Source organism: Lytechinus variegatus, chromosome 14 (assembly GCF_018143015.1).
Source record: "Lytechinus variegatus isolate NC3 chromosome 14, Lvar_3.0, whole genome shotgun sequence".
In the NCBI taxonomy this organism is placed as follows: domain Eukaryota; kingdom Metazoa; phylum Echinodermata; class Echinoidea; order Temnopleuroida; family Toxopneustidae; genus Lytechinus; species Lytechinus variegatus.
This window is the reverse complement of record NC_054753.1, coordinates 11,059,953-11,080,446: the sequence shown is the minus strand read 5'-3', so window position 1 is coordinate 11,080,446 and position 20,494 is coordinate 11,059,953. Positions and strand designations below refer to the sequence as shown.

General features: G+C 37.0%; 1 protein-coding gene across 2 annotated transcripts in view; it reads left to right on the top strand.

The window, feature by feature from the left end:
* The first annotated feature begins 4,071 nt into the window (after window positions 1–4,071).
* The window catches only part of LOC121427421 (G protein pathway suppressor 2-like), a 34,133-nt gene continuing 17,710 nt past the window's right edge, over window positions 4,072–20,494 (top strand). Inside the window, exons 1-8 of one of the 2 annotated variants that reach the window (XM_041623809.1) lie at window positions 4,072–4,119; window positions 8,023–8,168; window positions 9,728–9,834; window positions 11,140–11,261; window positions 13,104–13,180; window positions 14,056–14,147; window positions 15,210–15,351; window positions 15,720–15,998. In XM_041623809.1, the coding sequence (XP_041479743.1) occupies window positions 8,075–8,168; window positions 9,728–9,834; window positions 11,140–11,261; window positions 13,104–13,180; window positions 14,056–14,147; window positions 15,210–15,351; window positions 15,720–15,998 (913 nt within the window). In that variant the 5' untranslated portion in view covers window positions 4,072–4,119; window positions 8,023–8,074. Of the gene's footprint in view, window positions 4,120–8,022; window positions 8,169–9,727; window positions 9,835–11,139; window positions 11,262–13,103; window positions 13,181–14,055; window positions 14,148–15,206; window positions 15,352–15,719; window positions 15,999–20,494 lie in introns of both variants that reach the window. The other variant, XM_041623808.1, reaches the window with a different exon arrangement.

The window sequence follows — 20,494 nt, the reverse complement described above, 5'->3', positions numbered from 1 at the left end:
ACAAAAAGGGTAAAAGTTGTGCTTACTAAGTGTTGAAATTTCAATTTGGGTGGGAAATTTGATTGAAAATGCCTGAATGTATCTGTTTTATCTTAATTGACTAAAAGTGCAAGGGAAATGTAGGAAAAATGTATCGGAGGGTAAATTTGATTTCGCCCTTTTCCCTTGAAACTGGCGTGAAATCGGAGCATTTCTGCGCAAACAGATTTCTGCGAGCTTTACAAAAATGGACAGTGCTCACTCAAGTATAACATTCTGTCAAAACTTTTACTTTCATTGGATAGATGAGACCATAGGCGGCGGAAGCGGGGGGGGGGCGTGTCCCCCCTAAATCTATATATGAAAAAAATACCCACATGTTGTATATTTTTTAATTCCCAGCTAGAGCTTTTTCAAAGTGTAAACTTTTTTTGATACGCACTGTATATACGTTGGACACTCTCTAACCGCCTCTGCTGACCCAGCTATACGGTGACCACGCAGCCTGGCCATACTCTAAGATATGGCGAATAATACCCTTAAACAAAAGCTTAACAGAGATCTTATCCAAATGTACAAAAGTTCTTCTTATAATACCAAGCAGTCTATTAGACTTTGACACCACTTTAGAAACGTGCTCCTCGGAAAGAAAGACATGAGTCTACCTGAACTCCTAAATCTCTCTCACTCTCACATATAAAACAACCGATTGTGAACCTTTGGTCATTATGATACTCAGAGTCAGAACTACTTCTTCCAATCTTCAACACAGAACATTTATCTGGGTGAAAACGCAGTCGCCACTTCTCAGCCCAGGCCTCAAGCTCAGTCAAATCATCTTGCAATTTACCGATGGCCCCTGGAACATCAGAACGAACATCGTCAGCAAACAGTTTGGCTGAAGTCTGCACTGAATCTGGGAGATCATTAACATATACATTAAACAACTTGGACAAAATAGAAGAGCCTTTTCTCTATCAACTACATATAGGAAGAAGTCCTGGCACATCGAAGCCTACCCTCCTGCATGGGCTCTTGAAGTTACCCCACTTCTTTTCCGTACTTTGTCTATTTATTTGAAAATTTACCATTTTGAAGCCCCCATTGAAGCAAAAATGCGTTCCTTATATTTTCTTGAAGCCACTTGGACAGGAAAGAGGAGCTTTTCATATCGCAAAATATCTTGATATCCATCTTTTTCCCCTATATAACCAATACGGTTTCTATGAATAGTTGGAAATTGCAGTGGCGTAGCTAGGATTTTTTTTTCCTGGGGGGGTACTGGCGGGTCCTTGCTTTTTCAGGGAGCACCATTTTTTCCGGTGTGTTTGTATGTGTCACAAGGGTAGATCCGACTTTCGCCAAAAGAGAACGGGGCCCGAAATCATCTTCACCTATATTTTCCTCGATCAGTCACTTCTTAGTTTTATTCTTATAAAACAACATAAACATGAAATAATCTCATAAGCCTTATAAAATGAGTGCGAGCGCGAAGCGCGAGCGATTTTTTTCTACTTTCATGTATTTTGTCCTGAAAATGTTAATATTCTGGGCAATTAATGTTGTGTGATCCTGAACAAGATTCGTAAGCAACTAGATGGTTACCTCGAACACCAAGGGCGAGCAGACATTTTTATCAACTTTCTAACATTATAGAAAAGGGACCTCTTAAGGACTGCTTAAAGTTACCCACGAAAATGGTATATTTCAATCATGCCAGCGCGAAGTGCAAGCAAATTCTTTTTAACATTCCGACCTAAAAATTGTAATTCTAGGCACTTTTTGCATTTATAATAATATATCCGCTTAGATTTTTGATGTAACTTTTTAACCTTTTCAGGACCTTGATGTAAAACAGTGTTTTTATACCGATCTTGTGTTTTTCCTGAGTAAATATATAGCGTGAGCAGACACAATTATTGATATCTAATGTGAACTAGATATTTTAAGTACATTAGATAAAGAACTTGCAGGCTATCGCACATGTTTTAGATTTAGAACTAGAATCGGGCATTCTGAATAAATTTGTTTAATGGAACTTAATGGAACTCACATAGACAATAGGAACTTGGCAAATCAAACAATGTGACCACGCAGCGTGAGCTTAAAATGCTGACTCACATGTCATAAAACAGACATTTTACAGAGCACTTAAATTTGTAAATGAAACAAAAATAATGAAAGCTCGATGTCCGACCTAAAATATATTTTGTATATTGACTTTAAAACTTGCTCAGTATCAGCCTATTGAGCAAGATATGAATCTCATCGAACAGGCAATTCTGGCGCGAAGCTAGATATAGTTACATGAAAGATTGTTTTTTTTGCAAGTCTTCCCCTCACATTATTTCATTCACTCGTCTTCCTCCTCTTACTTTCCTTTTTTTCTGTTTTTTTGTTTTTTTTCCTTTTTTTTCTCTGCCATGGGGGGGGGGGGCACGTGCCCCCAGCCCCCCCCCCCGTAGCAATACGCCACTTAATTGGAAATAGATCAGGTCTTCGGTAATGCAAAGTAAATAACGCTCCCAGCTTCTTTACTGTTATCTTTACAGTCAGTTTATAGTCTGTCTCGTAAAAAATGCACATAAAAAGAAGAAAATTCTGGATTTGAAAAAAAATTGGGACAAAACACCACTGTGGCAGCTGGCAGTGGTCTGTTTCGAGGAGTTTTTAACATTTTTTTTTTTAAATCTCCTCATACACAGACGGCTCGCTATCGTGCAGCCACCATCAGGGGACTTGCAGTGCAAAATTCCCCCGTCAGGGCTCTTCAATTTTTGTCTTTAATGAATAAAAAAATTTGAAAATTAACGCGACCAAAATGCAAATTGATATTCCCTCTTGGCATTAATTGCCAAAAAACGGAGAAAATAAAGTTTAAAGGACCAAAAACAGTGACTTACCTCGGCTGTCTCGCAAATTCACTTCTCCGTTTTATCCGATCTTGAGTATATATACATAAACATATGGCCATTGAGTCCCTGTACAGATCGCGCTAGAATGTCGGTCTCTGTATTAGGTGATGAAGCCAACGGAGTTCAGCTGAACAACCAAAACAACAGAGACCGAAGCTTTTGGTCTACAAACAATGCCGATTCTAACGATGTTGAAATTTGAATGTAGAGGTGAGGGGAAAATACATATAATTCCTCTTGTTCCTAATTATGATTATAAAGCACAAGTCTAATATTAGACTGAATCATTTCTTTTGATTTGATTATTTTTTTTCAAAGTTACTTTTTCTCGAAAAAAATATTTTGGCACATTACTTTTTTTTTTTTTGGGGGGGGATATAATTATGATATAATTATTATATTGGCAATGCGCTGTCTTTTTTATTCACATATTGATTTGTTTTTATTATCAATATAAAAGTTAAAAAGAAGATACATTTCAACACATTAACTGGTATGGATTCCTTTAAGTTTGGATAAAATTGGTAAAAAGAATGGTAGATCTAAGTGATGCATCAGTCAGTCACTTAAAGGGGAAGTTCACCCTGACAAAAAGTTTATTGTAAAAATAGCAGAAAAATTAATAAAAAATATTGCCGAAGGTTTGAGAAAAATTAATCAAATAATTAAAAAGTTATTAGAATTTCAATTATTTGATTTGTGACGTCATATTCGAGCAGCATTCATACATAGCAAATGGTAAAAAATCAAAGAAATGTCATTTTCTCAGTAAATAGAAAATGGTTTTCGCTGTACCTTTTGTATATCAATAGACAAATCATTTCACACCCGATCATGAATAGAACACAAAATTAAGTAATCACGAACCATACAAAATTTGAAATTCATCCATTTTATATTACATAACACATGGGGCAGCTGCTCGTTTTTGACGTACGTCACAGATCCAAAAATTTGAACTCTAACAACTTTCTTACTTTTTAACGGATTTTCCTCAAACCTTCACCAATATTTTTTACTAATTTTTCTGCTATTTTTACAACAAAGTTTTCTTCAGGGTGAACACATTACTTACACTGGTCGTTACGATTTTGACATTCTTCAAATTGACATTCCTGCTTCGTTAATTCCGGTAGATCCTGCATGCCAGCTTCCATTGATGGTATTTGGTAGTAGTGTAGTGTAGTACTGCGGCCGTGTGTACATTCTGGCTTGATTTCCTGTAGTAAGTTGGCACTTTGTTTCTTTTTTCTTCTTATTCTTCTTCGATTCTTTAACATCTTGATGTTGTCACTTTAGATTCCGTGAGCGATTTGATCACGTCTTTACGCCAGCGTGGTAATACCGTACCGTAAGGGCACTAGTATTCAACCCGTTTGGATAGTTTCCTCAAATATATAGAAACATAGAATTTACCTGAATTTCAGACCCGTCTTATTTCTCAGAGCAAATGCTGGTTATTCTTTTTCCGTTATTTTTTTCTTCAACCAGTCGACTGTGTGCGCGGGCGATCGAATTATACGGCGACGGTTTTTTGCACTAGTATTCAACCCGTCTGCCATCTGCACTAGTATTCAACCTAGCGATGAAAGATGGTCCTGTCTCTCAATCTGCCCTTGTCCCATCCGACTATGGACTAGACCATTTGAGATGAGACCAAACAGGGAATTAATCAAAGCCAGATACCTACATAGATCTAGATCTAATTTACCAATATAAACCCTTTTGAGATTTGCTATCTATCCTCACTAGGTTGAATACTAGTGCAATTCAGTGCAAAAGGCCATCGGTGCATAATTCGATCCTACGCGCATACAGTCGACAGATTGATAAAGTAAATACCGACAACAGATTACCCTGGAAATAAAAAAGGTATGAAATTAAGATAGTTTCCATATTTCTTAATATTTTTGGAAATATGTCAAAATCTTTGAATTATGCCGGGTTGAATACTAGTGCCCTTACGGTATTTTATTTGTACGGTACCGTACCAGTGCAGTGCACTCATTCATTCAATGAACAAGGCCAAGGCCAGGTTATGATAACCTAACCCAGGCCCAGGGAACTCAGGCGTATTTTTTTTTTACACCACTGCTCCGCCAAAACATTAAAAAAACCCTTAGAAACGGCTCGCGCAAGAGTCTAACACATTGACCACGCAATACGTCGTGAACATCTCCTTTGAGTTGTTAAAAAAAAATAAGTGTATACAGCCACACGCGTGTGTCTTTACCATCCAGCCACACGCGTGTGGTTATATCCAGAACACTTATCTGTGGATACCGCCACACGCCGCCAGTAATAACAGTAAAACACGTACCGCAGTATGTAGGTCTGACCGTCTATATCACGATCAAAATAACCTCATTTCTTCATTAAATTCTTACATTCTAAACCCCTTTGATTTCTTTAAATCGTTTCAATTTCATTCTCACCGTCTTCTTTCCTTGCTTTTCTTGTCTTGTTACAAAAGGCCGCCTGTTAAATAGCAAATTTCCACACTTTCTACTTGTGTCGATTCTCTACTGAATCTAGGCTATGTGCGCGTACGTACGAAACCCAAACTGTGTATGTCTACTACTGCGCTGCCCTAACGCTGTATGGGTCTGCCACCGCGAAGCGAAGGAAGCCAGAATCGACACAAGTAGAAAAAGAGAATTTGCTGTTAAACAGACGACCGTTTGTAACAAGACAAGAAAAGCAAGGAGAGAAGACGGTGAGAATGAAATTGAAACGATCTAAGGATATCAAAGGGGTTTAGAATGTAAGAATTTAATGAAGAAATGAGGTTGTTTTGATCGTGATATAGACGGTCAGACATACGTGTTTTACTGTTATTACTGGCGTCGTGTGGCGGTATCCAGAGATATGTGTTCTGGATATAACCACACGCGTGTGGCTGGATGGTAAAGACACACGCGTGTGGCTGTATACACTGCCTACAAATAAACTAAAAACTTGTTAAACGCCACAAAACCATTCATTTTGAAATAGTTAAATGATTTAATCGAAAAAGGTTCTACCACGTCAGGCCATCCATAACTGAACTCATATTTGTTGTTTTCAGACCCCTTAACAGTTGGATAAATTCTATCTCTAATTTATGCATATAATTTGTCAAATATCGTATGTTTCGCCTTAAAAATGTTTCGTTAAAACTATATTTTGATGACATTTAGAATCATGAAAGACTGTATAATTATCATTTTATAAAGAAAACCATTATGGTTTACTTTCGTAAACTATTAGAATTGGATATCCCAGGGGTACCCATCTCAACGTCCACATGTGATTTTTTAGTCATGAAATGAATTATTCATAATTTAATTTTCTCTGCAATTGAATGCTCCAGTCTTCATGGTCTAAGTATGTATGATGCATAATTCACGTGTACTAATATTTTGAAAAGATTTATTTCCCAATTTATCACAATATTTGCAATTTTGTCATAATTTTCAATTTTGATAATTATGGTATTTTGTGACTAAGGCTACGTCTCGTCTGCTGTTTTTACCGATAGTATCGATATCAAGGTATTCTAGTTAGGAAGCCTTTCGAGAAACAGGTTTAGTAAGATTGGAACTAACTCCGTGGTTGGTGGATAAAGATATGACAAACTTGTCCATGTGTTGAGAAACGGGTCCCTGCTCAACATGCTCAAAAACCGAAAAGTTCTCTCCTAGTCCTACCCCTGTCTCGATCGGCATTTTGTTAAGAATTGCAACAAAATGGCCGATCGAAAATAAAATTTATGAATTTTTATGAATCAAATCTAGTTTAATTTACAAGTAAGAAGTATTTTTTTTCATGTCAAGAAGTATTACAGGGTCATTTTCGTGGTGCAGTTTGATTGTATTGGGGTACCTGGATATGTATTTCTCCTTGCCGAAATTAAGTGCACTGCAAGAGTGACCCTTTAATTTCATTTTAATCTTAATTCCTATGTTAATACTCTGTATTGCTTATTGTCTTGTAATTGTTTTTATCTGTGATTCGTGTTCATTTCAGTTTGTACTGCGAGACATGATGTTTTTAATAAAATCCATGTATCTATCTATCTTATCTTTATCGATATACAATTGGATATCTCCCTGGATATTATTGGTGATCGATAATGCCAATAAGGTATAAAAGTATACAAGTACATATTCTCAATTTCATATTGGAGAGGCCCGCGTAATTTCGATGTTCTTTCCCCGAACGGCTTCCTCGTGTTCTTGTCAGAGTAAAACTGAAACTGCCAACAGTCTTGAAGATCTTGTTTCAATGGATGATTTGGTATACTTTCTAGGCCTATGCATTTCTTGAGTCTTACTCTCACCATTTCACGTCGTATACAGGCATTTCTCCAAGTTCTGCTTGAAGAGTTCGAAGGGAAGTGCCCCTTTTTGCTCTCGCGCATATGGGCGAGTGCCTGATATTGGCAGGATTTAGGAATATTTTTAACATTTGTGGTTGCAGAGTCATAAGCCTCACATGAATAATCCATGAGAGACTGAATAATTGCCCAGTATACGTGAAGTAGTTCTCCAACATTACTTGTACATGCATTGAAAAGTTATAAATAATAATGTGGAGGTGCCGTGGCTAAGTGGTCTAAGGTGCCTGGCTATACATGAAAAAGTTCGGGGTTCGATCCCCGGCTGTGGCAGCTATGCCTGTGAGCAAGGCATTTAATCTACAATGCTTATCCTGCTCTCAAATAAATGGAAATGCTATGTGCATTATTGGTAACTAGGTGTGAACTTATTTTAAAAAATAAACAATTATAAATAATGATAATAGTGGTACATACTACCCAGGACAGTCACTTCAAGTCTGAAAACTGTTCTCCCAGCAGGCCCTGCTATTATTACCCCGGCTTAAAGTGTTGTGGTTTAGTGGATAAGTCTTCACACATTGAACCACAATGTCTTGGGTTTGAATCTCACTGTAGCACTCATGTCCAATGGCAAGGCATTTATGAATTGCCACTCTCCACCCAGGTGTAGTAAATGGGTACCCAGTAGGAAGAAATTCCTTCAATGCTCGAGCGCCTTCGGTAATAGTATGCAGCACTTAGAAACATATTAAGCACTGTGCTATATAAATGTTGCATTTAACTATTATTTGAATTCTCTTTCCTCAGATTGTTGCCACCCTTTACCGTTGACCTGGCGAACAACCATAACAAAAGCACCATGCCTGCTCTGTTGGAGAGACCCAAACTCAGCAAGGCTATGGCTGCAGCCCTCCGGGTGCATGTCGTCAAAGAGAGGGACAGAAAACGCCAAGGTGAGTCCATTAACCCACTACTCACCCATTGTTTTCCTGGGCATTATGTACCAAAGCTATAAAAATAGAGAATGTCACACTTGATGATTAATGTAAACTTCTGACATGCCTCTTTATCAGATGTAAATATCAAACATGTGGACGCATCATGGTCTAGTGGTTCTGACTCTTGCCTTTCAAACAGAGGGTTGTGGGTCCGAATCCTAGCCATGGCCTGTTTCCTTCAGCAAGAAATTATTCCACACTGCTGCAATCGACCCCGGTTAGATGAATTGGTACCCAGCAGGATCAATTCCTTGCAGCTGAGCGTGGGTTTGGTAGCTCGAGCTAAAGCTGGGTAATATTTGTATAATATTGACTGGCCTTGAGGGGAACATCAAATATATTGCCAGCAAAAGAATCATATTGGCCTGAGTCGTTAGACGAGGCCAATATGGGTCTTTTAAGGGCAATATATTTGATGTTCCCCGAAAGAAGAGCCAGTCAATATTTGTATTATCATCCAAATCAGATATCTAGAGCAAAAATCGTGATAATGGTGATATTTCTTTTTAAAATGGTTATATTGTGTCTTGTTAATATAAGGGTCTAGGCTCTGCACTTTACCATTATGATGTACTTGCAAGCGCTTGGATCCAGTGATGTCTTTATTTTGACGTATATTGTTGGCACGCACATCCTTATGAAGCGTATCTCTTTATATGCATCCTCAAATGCCCGGATGTGAGACCAGGGAAAATACAACTAGGTATATTTTGCGTCGTCTCTGCATGCAAAGTAAATATGCGCATTGAGACCGAGGAAAATACAAATAATATACCTGTCCCTTCCCGATATTTATGAATCTAGGGCAATACGTTTTTGTAAATGACCAGCTCAGATGTCTGATACGGGTGATAATAGCAGTTGTATCTTTGGGCAAAAAGCGCTTTGTATATCCAGCTGTTGTTGTTATCATTATTGTTTATTATGATGATCACTATTATCATTATTCATCATTGTGGTACAGGGATCCAAGACTGTTTAAAGTCATGACCTTGGATGCCGTATTGATTGATCTCTATGCCTATCTCATTGATCTTGGTCATCTTTTGTGCTCTTTTGAAGTTTTCTATTTGTACTGAGAGGTAGAAAGGTGCCCTATATAAGTGGTCCTGCCCTAGAGATATAAAAATTTAAGGCCTGGGGGATTTTTCACAAAGATTTAGGTATGACTTAGAGTTGCACTTTAATAAAAGCCTCGTTGTTTGCAGTATAAAAGGCATGACAGCATTGGTCAGATCATGCAAAGAGGAAGCGCACTACTGCGTATTGATCAATAAGATTGCACATGGCATATCTTGTATGCGTCGGCATTTACGTGCTACCCACGTGTAAGTCATACTTAAAATCACTGTGAAACACCCCCCTGGAATGAAACCAAGTACAAGAGTATTTCCCGAATGGATTATTTTCTCTCCAATGCATGACAGACAAATATCACATTTCTTAGGAATTTTTGATCAGTTGGTAAGGTTTTTATGAGAAGTGATTTGATCGAACAATGTTTTCAATTGCAGAGGAAGAAGAAGCAGACAAGGCGATAGAAAGAAAGAAACAAGAACAGGAGAGATTAAGGAAGAAACAAGAAGCTGAGACATTGTCATTGGAAGAAACAAAGGAACAGGTATATGGTCATACGATTCCAATTTTATGAAACTAATGTTTATTTTTTACCAATGAGAGAGGATCGCAAATAGTTGTAGAGGTCAGGAAAAATTGGAAAAGTCTGGTAATTTGAAAACTCATGGAAAATCATTTACTTGATATATTCCTCTGTACAGACAAAAATGATGTTAGCACTAACAATGCGCTAACAGAGGACCTGTTACAACTGTCAATGTGGCACCGATGCCTCATGTTACAACAATGCTTACTTACACATTGAAATAAAAGTTTTGACCTCACAATCCAAAAGATGTGACTGGGCTTACTGTTAGCGCTCTGTTAGGCTAACAACGTTTTTTGTGTAGCCGACACTGGTGACTTGTGTATTTCTGTGTTTATACCAGACACTGTCGTAAGTGCACAGCAGGGAAAAATTACACAAGGGTTCTAGTTGATTTTTGCCCTAAAAGTGCTCAAAAAAAATTCTGGGAAATATATTTTAAAAAGAGCCTTGGAAAATACTCATCAACTGGAATGTTTAAACTTAGCCAATTCAGAGGGTTTTGCAGATTTAGGCAGTACGTTACAGTGAAAAGTAGCCCAAGGAAATGAAAACAATTATGTATAATTTTCTCCGTGTTGCACAGGGTAGCATTATTTCCTCCAGGGCCAGATCTGCATGCATGATACTTGATAAATCCATAACACCCTTGCAATAATTATATTATATTGGATGACTCTGAAATATTCCAAGAATTTGGGCAAATATTCCACGAATCGCAGATGAGTGAAATATTGGTCTTAACGAGTGGAATATTTCTGGTACTCCATGAAATAAAGCCATCCAATATAATTATTATCATCTATCCCACCCGTAGCAATCAAAAAGAGAGAGAAATTTGATTGAACAAGTCATATCCACTTGTCATAATGGCATCATCACTTCATAAGAATTAAGATCAAATCTGGTCGTTGACATGCGACTTGCTTGTGGTTCATTATGACGTAATTGAGGGTCATTGTGATCGTATGCTGCGCATCGCATTGCTTTCATTGTTCTACGCGTTGTATATTTCACGCAAATTTTGTACAGGAGCCTATGGGATATTCTTCGGATTTTGGTCATTCTAGGGATATGCTCTAATACTGCACAGGCAATTGATGCAAACCAAACTACGTGTTTTTAATGTATGGCTAAAACGCTCTATGTAGATGATAATATGTATTCTTCAGGGATATCTAGTATCAGCTGACTGAAATTTGATACTTATGTTAATATGTTAGTAGTTACTGACCTGTTACATGAAATTTGCCTGATTTTCAGGTGAAGAATTTGGAGGAGAAATTGAAAACACTCCATCAAGAGAAGCACGAGCTCTTTGGACAACTCAAGAAAGTATTGAATGAAGATGAAAATAGGAGAAGACAACAAGAAAGCAAGAAGAAGTAAGTTCTAAATCACTGTCTGGTTTCTACGGGGACAGGACAGGCCTTGGGCTTGGTAGTGTGGTTTGTCGTCAGGTGAGGGATGGAGAGATTTTGAATGGTTTTATTATTCCTTTTATGGTCCAATGGCCACCTGTTACATAGGTCCGTATTCAGGGTCCCGTAACACAAAGGTTAGCGATTGATCGTACGCTTGATATTTACGATTGATTGTACATTGTAGTCAATGGAATCAATCGTAGAAAAATGTGTCCACGATCATTGCTAAGCTTTGTGTTACGGGCCACTGAAGTCAGGTTTAATTTAGACCATGGTCTGTCTCTGAGCTAAAATTATGGGAAGCCAAAAGTGTCAACATTTTTACTAATGCTCTTTCCTGATTATTCAACGGTGAAGACAATCATCTGTTTAGATTTCCTAGACAATTATGAATGATTTGAGAGCCAAATGAGCTGTTTAAGTGATTTATGTAACAATTGGCTATCCATACTTAAACCACAACCTTAAACCTGAGTTTAACTTAGACCTAGTTTCAGAATACGGGCCGTAGAGTGTGGTGGATCTAAATTTATTAAAGAGATCAGATTTTTAGACCAATCACAAAGTTAAATTTGATTGTAATCTATTGAAACTCTTTGTAAAAGGTAGCAGTGTTGGTGTTTTATAGCGCATACATTCGTAATTCCGAAGGTTCGTTATTCGGAAGGTTCGTATTTCCGAAGGTTCGAAATTCGAAGGTTTGAAACTCCCAAGGTTCGAAAACTCAATGAGGTTCGTAATTCCAAAGGTTCTTAAATCCGAAAACGAAATGAGGTTCATAATTCTGAAGTTTCATTAGTCCGAAAACAAAGTGAGGTCCGTAATTCCAAAGGTTTGTTAAATACGAAAACGAAATGAGGTTCATAATTCTGAAGGTTCGTTAATTTGAAAACTTAATGATTAACGAACCTTTTTCGGACTAACGAACCTTCGGAACAGCGAACCTTATTTTTTTTTGCATTATCGAATCTTCGGAATAACGAACTTTCAGAGTAACGCCACAAATGTGCGGATTAACGAACCCTTTTACGTTTTCGGATTAACGAACATCGAGGTTTAGGCAATTTACGTGTTTCGGAATTACGAACCTTCGGAATGAAGAACCTTCGCAATTACAAAGTGTAACCGTTTTATAGATGACGCACGTTTCCTCCGGCGACAATTACTCCAGGCTTCATTTTGTCTAATATATAGGGCTTGGGTTAAGGTTAGCAATTATGATAGGTTTAGGGTTATGTTAAGGATAGAGTATGGTGTCATTAATTCCAGGGTTGAAGTTGGTCTTTCCATTAGCTTGTGGAATTTACATCGCTGGAGTTAATGTAATGGAACTGTTTCATAAAGCTGTTTGTATGTTGTACATAACTTACAAATAACAATCCTTTTCTTTGGGTCTAAGATCCTCAATCATTTCATTTGTCATCACTTACAATCATGCATGTAGGTTAAAATTCATTTCTGTTAGTCATCTGAATGAAAAATTCAATATATTCAATGTTTGGTTATTTGATTGTAGGAAATGCATCCCATTAGATGTGAAAATAATTTGATATCACATTTAGCATGAGAACAAGTGCCAGTTGTTTTACAAGCAACTTTATGAAGTACTGGTTGCACCTGCTGTCCGTATTGGTGAATCAGTGTATAAACATCTCATAAAAATTGAAATATCCCAAGAATGTGAATTAAATCCTTTGTAATAATGTAAGATGTCAATAAAAATATATAGATTTAATTCCTTTTATTGCTCATCTTTTTAAATTTGGATGTTGATTTCCATGTTTATTGATATTTCTTTTTCAGTGAAATGCTTGTAGCTAGCATGAGTCAATCTTATCATCCTGCCATGCAGCTACCAGGCCCTCACATGCTTGTCCAGAGTAAGTCAAGTCTTTTTACATCATTGTCTAAGGAGGAGTTACAAGAAATTTGCAGTCACAAATATATTTTGCAATTGATGGAGCAATTTTAGCTTTGAAAAATCAGTTTACATTCCTTGTTGCAAGAAGCAGATCGCAACAAGACCCATGATTTATTTAGAGACCCCAATTAGGGCTGAGTTAAAACATTTAAACACAATTCAATTGACTGTTTAAAGTATTAATGTTTCCCTATTTTTGACAACAGTTTGTCCACACGGAAGAAAAAAGTCCCAAAAATTAGTTGAAATTTCACATTTTACATCCATGAAATGTCCATCTATTACCCATATTTTCTTTAAATTGTTTATTTATTTGGAAACGATTAAAAAAAGAAGAATATTCCATTCTTTCTTGACTCTGAATGATCCTTTTCAGTTGATGTCACTCATGATCTACTACATGAAAGTCTACATGTGGAACTACAATATTGTACATAATCGGTAATAAGCCATTGAAAGACATTAGTCATAGACAAACCCATGTGTATTATGATCAATGAAACGGGTTCAAAAATGTTGCCATTACCTTGTGTGTCACCAGTTGATGGTTAAATTCTTTATATTCCCTTCACCTGTTAATGGTTTATTTTACACTAGACCTCCAACCATTACTCGTTTCTCAATGTCTTTATTATAAAACAGGAATATTCAAACAAATATCAAGGGTCTTTGAGAGGTAAACATGTATGCAATATTAAATACTATATTTATGATGCAAAGCACATGTTTTCTTTGAAATGTCTGGTACTGTTAGTGTCTTGTTGGACAGGAATGTTTCACACATTGCATAATTTCGGAACAGCAATACTTGTATCTTTCTCTTTCTCTGATTAGGTGGAAGTTTAGCAAGACCAACTTTGTTAGGAGATGGACCCAAAGGTCATTACTATCGAGGAACTCAAACCCCACCTTCACAATCTGTTCAGGTAAGTCATTATCTCTATCTCTTACTGATATATTAGCAAGACCAACTCTGTTAGGAGATGGACCCAAAGGTCATTACTATAGAGGAACCCAAACCCCACCTTCACAATCTGTTCAGGTAAGTCATAGGCCCGTATTCTGAAGTCGGGTTTAACTTAAACTCAGGTTTAAAGTTGTGGTTTAAGTATGGGAAGCCAAAGGTATCAAATTTTTTATTAAATTGTATGTTTCTTATGTTTTCTGTGCTCTTTCCTGATTCATCGATGGTGAAGCCAATAATTGTTTTAGACTTCCTTAACAATTATGAATGATTTAAGAGCCAAATGAGCTGAAGTATGATGTCTCTACTGTTAGTGATTTATGTGACAATTGGCTCGCCATACTTAAACCACAACTTTAAACCTGAGTTTAAGTTAAACCCGACTTCAGAATACGGGCCATTATCTCTATCTCTTACTGATATTTTTTTAGATATCTTTAGTTGGGAGCTCCCATAATTGGAATGGAAGGTAAAGTGGATATATTCTTGCTCTGGTAATGCTGGAGGCTTCAAGGGGAAGTTTACCTTGACGACAAGTTGGTTTCATCAAAAGTAGAAAATTAGAAAAGAAGTACTGGTAAAGGTTCAATGAAAGTCTGTCAAAGAATAACAAGAGTTCTGAATCGGTAAGTGTCGATTTTGTGAGGTTACAGACAAGCAGCTCATATGTCATGTCATGAAAATCCCCAAAATTCCATTTTCACATACAATTGAAAATGATTTTATTTGTGTTGTGGATAATCATTTGACGCAGCATTTTAAAACGAAAAGAAAGTCAATGCTTGTTTCCATTTTGAAGAGCAAAACAGATTAATCCAGACCTAGGTCCCATTTAATAAAACTTTTTATAATGATAACAAATTTAAAGCTGTTGAAGCCTTCAAATTGGTTGGCTGATAGTAAATTTGTTATAGAAATTTTGCAGTACAACAGATCGTTATAAAACTGGACCCCTAGTGAAAGCTATGTTCCTCTACCCATTCCATATTTGATGGATAAATTGTTTTGTTTTCTTCTTTAGCAGAATGTGAAGCGATCGAGAAGTCCATCGCCTCCTGTGGTTGACCTGTATCCCAAACACCACATTCAAGGCAGTCATTATCCTCCGCATGCTGCTTATACACAGAGCCAAGTCAGTCATGCCCACAGCCCATACAGACAACAAGGTATGGTTTAGGAACTCATTTGGGACAAGGAATTATTTAGGAACTAAGTTGTTGAGCATCTTACCTTTTTAAAAATTTGGAATAATATTCTTCTGCAATTTACTTAATTTGACCTTTTTAAGTGTATTATCCACTTGAAAAATTCACAATAGAAATCATACTTTTCTGTCAAAGTCTATGAACTGTGTTTTGTCCCATATATTATTTTTTTGTATGATTCTCCTATAAAGAAACATTTTGGATTGAATGAATAGACTTTTAGTGGGAGCAAAAATTAAGTTTTGGCTGTTGTCATTTTTATCATGAAATTGCTATGATGCATCATGGTAAACATTCCATTTTTTCTGCCCTCACCTCCTAACCCCCAGGCCACATAGCGTACACAACAGCTCAGGCTCCCTCATCAGCCTTCATCAACCAATCAGCAAGCGGCTTTCCTCCGACGCAGCAACCGGTCCATGCCAACTACGCGTCCAGCAGCCAACCGAACCCTAGCAAATACCAGGCGAGGGAGTCGGCATTTAGTTCCTATGGCAACCACTTTGCGACGGCGCAGAAAGGCATCGGAGAGCAGTTCTCTCAGTCGTACCAGCAGCAGCAACAACAACAGCAACAGCAGCAACAACAGCAGCAGCAGCAGCAGCAAAGTGAGTCATTGATTAATATTAAAAGGGGCTGATAACACAAAGTTAAGAGACTTATTTTCCCATTGATTTGTATGCTTGATTGCAAGTAATAATCATTGTACAATGCCTACTTTTTGTACATGTGGGAGGGTGAATGTCAAACATTTGTACCATTACATTGCACACTTACCGTCCAAAGTGTACCATCCATAATGTTTTCAATTTTTTTCAATTTATTATTTTTCATTTTCAACAGAAGAACAAAGTAATGTGATCAAAATAGTTACAATGAACTTATACAGATAAAATAAATTCAGGCATGTACAGTATTTGATATTTATCTATAAAACGAAGTAAAGCAAAACAGAATATATATAAGCAAATATCATAACCATTTTAAAATAAAAATTCTGTGAAAATGGAGGGATCCACTAAAAAGCAGTGCTTGTATTGTGTGGACCCCTCTAAATAATTATTTTGTAACATTGCATGGGTCAGGAAAAGGTGACATTACTACGAAAGTATGATTCAACGTATTGCATGCGCTTTAACAGTAAATGCAGGTGCAAATACACGTAAGGCTGGGCTTACTGGCTGAAATGCACATTGCTGCTGCAGATCAGGGCCCTGTTGTACAAAGAGTTACGATTGATCTGATCAATCTTAACTCTATGGAAATCCATTAGTGTCGTAATTTTTTCTATGAAAATTTGCACAATGTCCTTTTTATGCAAAGAGAAGCGCCATGAATTTTCAGGAAAACAATGAATGCATGAATATACATCACAGATAGAAAATATTTTGCACAAGCATGCATGATAGATGTTGACGTTGCTGGCCATCCATAGTTGCGATTGATTGGAACAATCGTAGCTCTTTGCACAACAGGGTCCAGATGTGCATTTGAAGGATTTTCCTTTTGCTTTCAAAATTTTCATTCTTATTACCATAGATTTATGTAGGAAAAACACAGTAAATGCTTGTATTTTTGCTAACTTCCGAGGCGTTGTACAACACAAAAGCGATCATTCTTATTTGCGCAATAGTATGACATTTTGCATTCAGTGAAAGAGACACCTTATATTAACTCGGCTAGCTCCTTGTTTGATAGAGTATTTTTCTTTCACCCCATGCAAAATCTCACACCATCGCACTCGTGCCTATTTGTTATTTATATAATGTAATCTATTGTAAAAATTAGCCTTACAATCACATGCTTAGATTTGTGTTGTGGGGCATTGGGGCTTTATAAAAAAGGCATATTTTGACCTTCATTTTTTGCAATTCTTTGCAATTCTCTTGTAAAGCCATACTTTATGAATGTCCTTGTGAAACACCCCCACAAGGTCCCATTGAGTTACCATAACAGTTGATCAATGTGGTATTTGTTTGTGTTGATTTTGTTAAAAAAAGAGATGAAAGTTGCCAAAAGTCTGCCCTGAAAAGTTTATTAACCCACAAATTTAATTTGAGTGAATTAGATTATTCAAGGACAACATGCTTTGTGTACAACTTCATCCATCCTGTTTGCAATTGATTTATAGAGGAAATTGCAAATACTAAAAGCTGATGAGACAACAATACCTCTCCATAAAATTCACAACAGTTCTGCATGAGAGTAATAAACAAATTTTCAGCCCCTAGTACCTCAGACTTAATGAAAAATACTGTCTTTTACCCCTCAAATGTAAATCAATAAAAATGTCCAGAAATCTACCTTTTCTGTGTTAACCCTTATTAAACTGGGGGGAGGGGTCAATTTGACCCCCCTCGACAATTTTTTTTGACCACGCTTCTCGCTGACTTTTTAGTCTTGTGCATCTATTGAGACCAAATTTGCAACACCTGGATATGCTGTTGGGAAATTAGTCAACATTTTGTAAATGCATGTCAGACCCGAAGTTGCTCAAAAACGTGATCCCTTGTACAAAGTCAATGCAAACTGTGTTTTTAACCAAAAATCATAAATGTATGATTATTCTTACTTTTGTTGGTTTAAGTGGATTTATTTTTATGATCACAAAATGGTCTCTGACAAAGTTCATCAGAAAAAACAATAAAAAACATAGGTTTGAAAAAACAAAGAAATACATAAGAATTTAAAAAAGAATAAAATACGCAAGAAATTGATAATAGTTTTGTAGTTACTTGTTGGAAATGTAATAATTGATACTCCAACCAAACATTAGCATTCTAATAACTATATAAATTGAGTTAAAAGCAAAAACATACACAAAAAAAAGCAAATTTAAGGAAAATTTCATGTGCTTATTTGCATAATTAATGAAAATATATAAACAATTAATTTTTTGAAAATTTTACTTTACAGTCTTGTAGTTTACATCCGGCTCTACGCACATGCAAATTTTCGTGGTGATTGCGCAATCAGTGGCAGAGATATGAAGGGGGGTTTAAATTGACCCCCCCCTCCAGTATATACTGGTCCAAAATAGCCCAGTTAAGAGAGGGTTAACACTTACGCAAGTGATGAAACGCACACAATTTGGTGGATTTACAATACGGTGCACCATCCATCAGTTGCAGCGAATAGGCCGAAATTCGCAATGCATCATGGGAAAAAATTGATATCTTTTGCGCGTGTTAGTACTAAAAATGAATGCATGCGATTATTCGGTGCTGGCTGACATGGCTCGACCAGATATGCTGTCTATTAGGGTCCAGGAGGTAGGGGAGAAATTTTCCCGCATATTTATTTGCAAAATATACCGTTTTCTGGTGAATTCCTGCCATATGGTTTTCATTTTTGAAGCACTAGCACCATGCCCTGCCTGCGCCTGCACACGATGTTGACCCCAAAGTTAGAAATTTGCCTGTTCACTGTAATCGATAGATGGTGCTCCATAATGTGATTCCACCAAATTCATTGAGCGAGCAAAACATGGAGTGCTTGATATTTTGTACATGTGCTACATGTATAGCAGAGGGTTATAGAAAACCGCCCTGGGAGATGGGGCAGCAGACCTACATGTACATGTAGAATCTACTGCAGTATATTTATAGATGTAGATCACATTGCTTATTTAATTATTTTTCCTGAAGAGATCAACAGCTTAAAATATAAAACAAACAATTTGTAATGAATTAAATGAAATGAAATAAGGAAAGTGAGCAAGGTATCTTGTCCAAAAAAGTAAGAAAGCTTTTAGGTTACCCCATAACCATAAAAGTATGCATACACATTATAGCATAAAGCAGCAAAATCACAGTTACAAAAAAAAAGCAAACAAACCTTGCTGGAGAGAGAGAGAGAACCTGATATAAATCTAGGATTTGGATAATAAAAAGGTTATGCATATTTTTTTTTAAACAGCTACAAGAACGGCTTAACAGAATATGCGTAATGCTGTGCAAAAGTGTTGAATGTAGCTTGTAGAGCAAAATTGATGTCCATTCACACTGTGAGAACAGTAAATGTTCAATAAAACATTTTTAAAATATGAATTTTGATGGAAAAATACTCATTTTGGAGATACAAATTACCAATTTGCTCTTCAAAAGTTGGCAGCTCTGAATACAGGTGTTTTATTGATGAGATTGAAGTCTGTGGTTACACAAGGACTATAAAAAAAAAGAAAACAGGAAGAAGTTGATTGATTATTAGACCCTGTTCTCATTGCCATCCTAAAACTAGTTTATTGGAAACTTGTTTAATGTGTAATGAGAACGGTTGAAGGGGTCTTGGAAGCGATCTTCCAAACTGGTGCAGAAAACCACTTCACGATTTAGTTTTCAAGATCGCTTTGCCTCGTTAAACTGGTGTTAGCGTAAGTGAGGACACACAACCATTATTCAGGAAGCAATCTTCGCACATTTTGAGCGCGCTTCTACACACACTGTCACTGTGTGTCGAACGTCTACGCCGCGAAACATGTCACCCCACTGAGAGTGTTCCCGTAGCAATAAGACTGCTTTCCGTGAAGTGGTGGGAACACCACCAAAGCAATCTTCCAAACTGGTTTCCTGAACCAGTTTCAGGTATAGTTTTAGAAAGTATAGTGAGAACAGGGTCAAAGTCTGCCAGGTACCATTCGCACCAAAATTAATTGCTCTATCAAGGCTGCTGCAGAGACAGTCTTGCCTCATTTCTTGGTAATGTTATCAGATATAGCGTCACTTTGTTGATAAAGCTGATGTAATTTCAGGGGCAATACCACTGCATAGGCAATGAAATCCTGCTTTTAACATTTCTAGTGTCTTTTCTTGCTATTTTAAGTTGTGATGATCCAAAACTAAGTTTGAATGTCCAATGAAATGACACCCAACGTGTGGACAAGTATGAAGAAAAGATAAATGCCAAATGATTCTGGAAGAAACATTTGGCTTGCATTCCAAACTCCATTGCCTGGCATACTACACAGGCTATGGCATCCTACCCGCTGTCGGTTGAACACCTGGGTAGAGAGTGGCATAGTGTAGATTGATGACACAATGCCAATGTCATGACACTAGGTTGTGGAGTGGGATTTGAACACCTGACCCTTTGATTGGAAAGCATG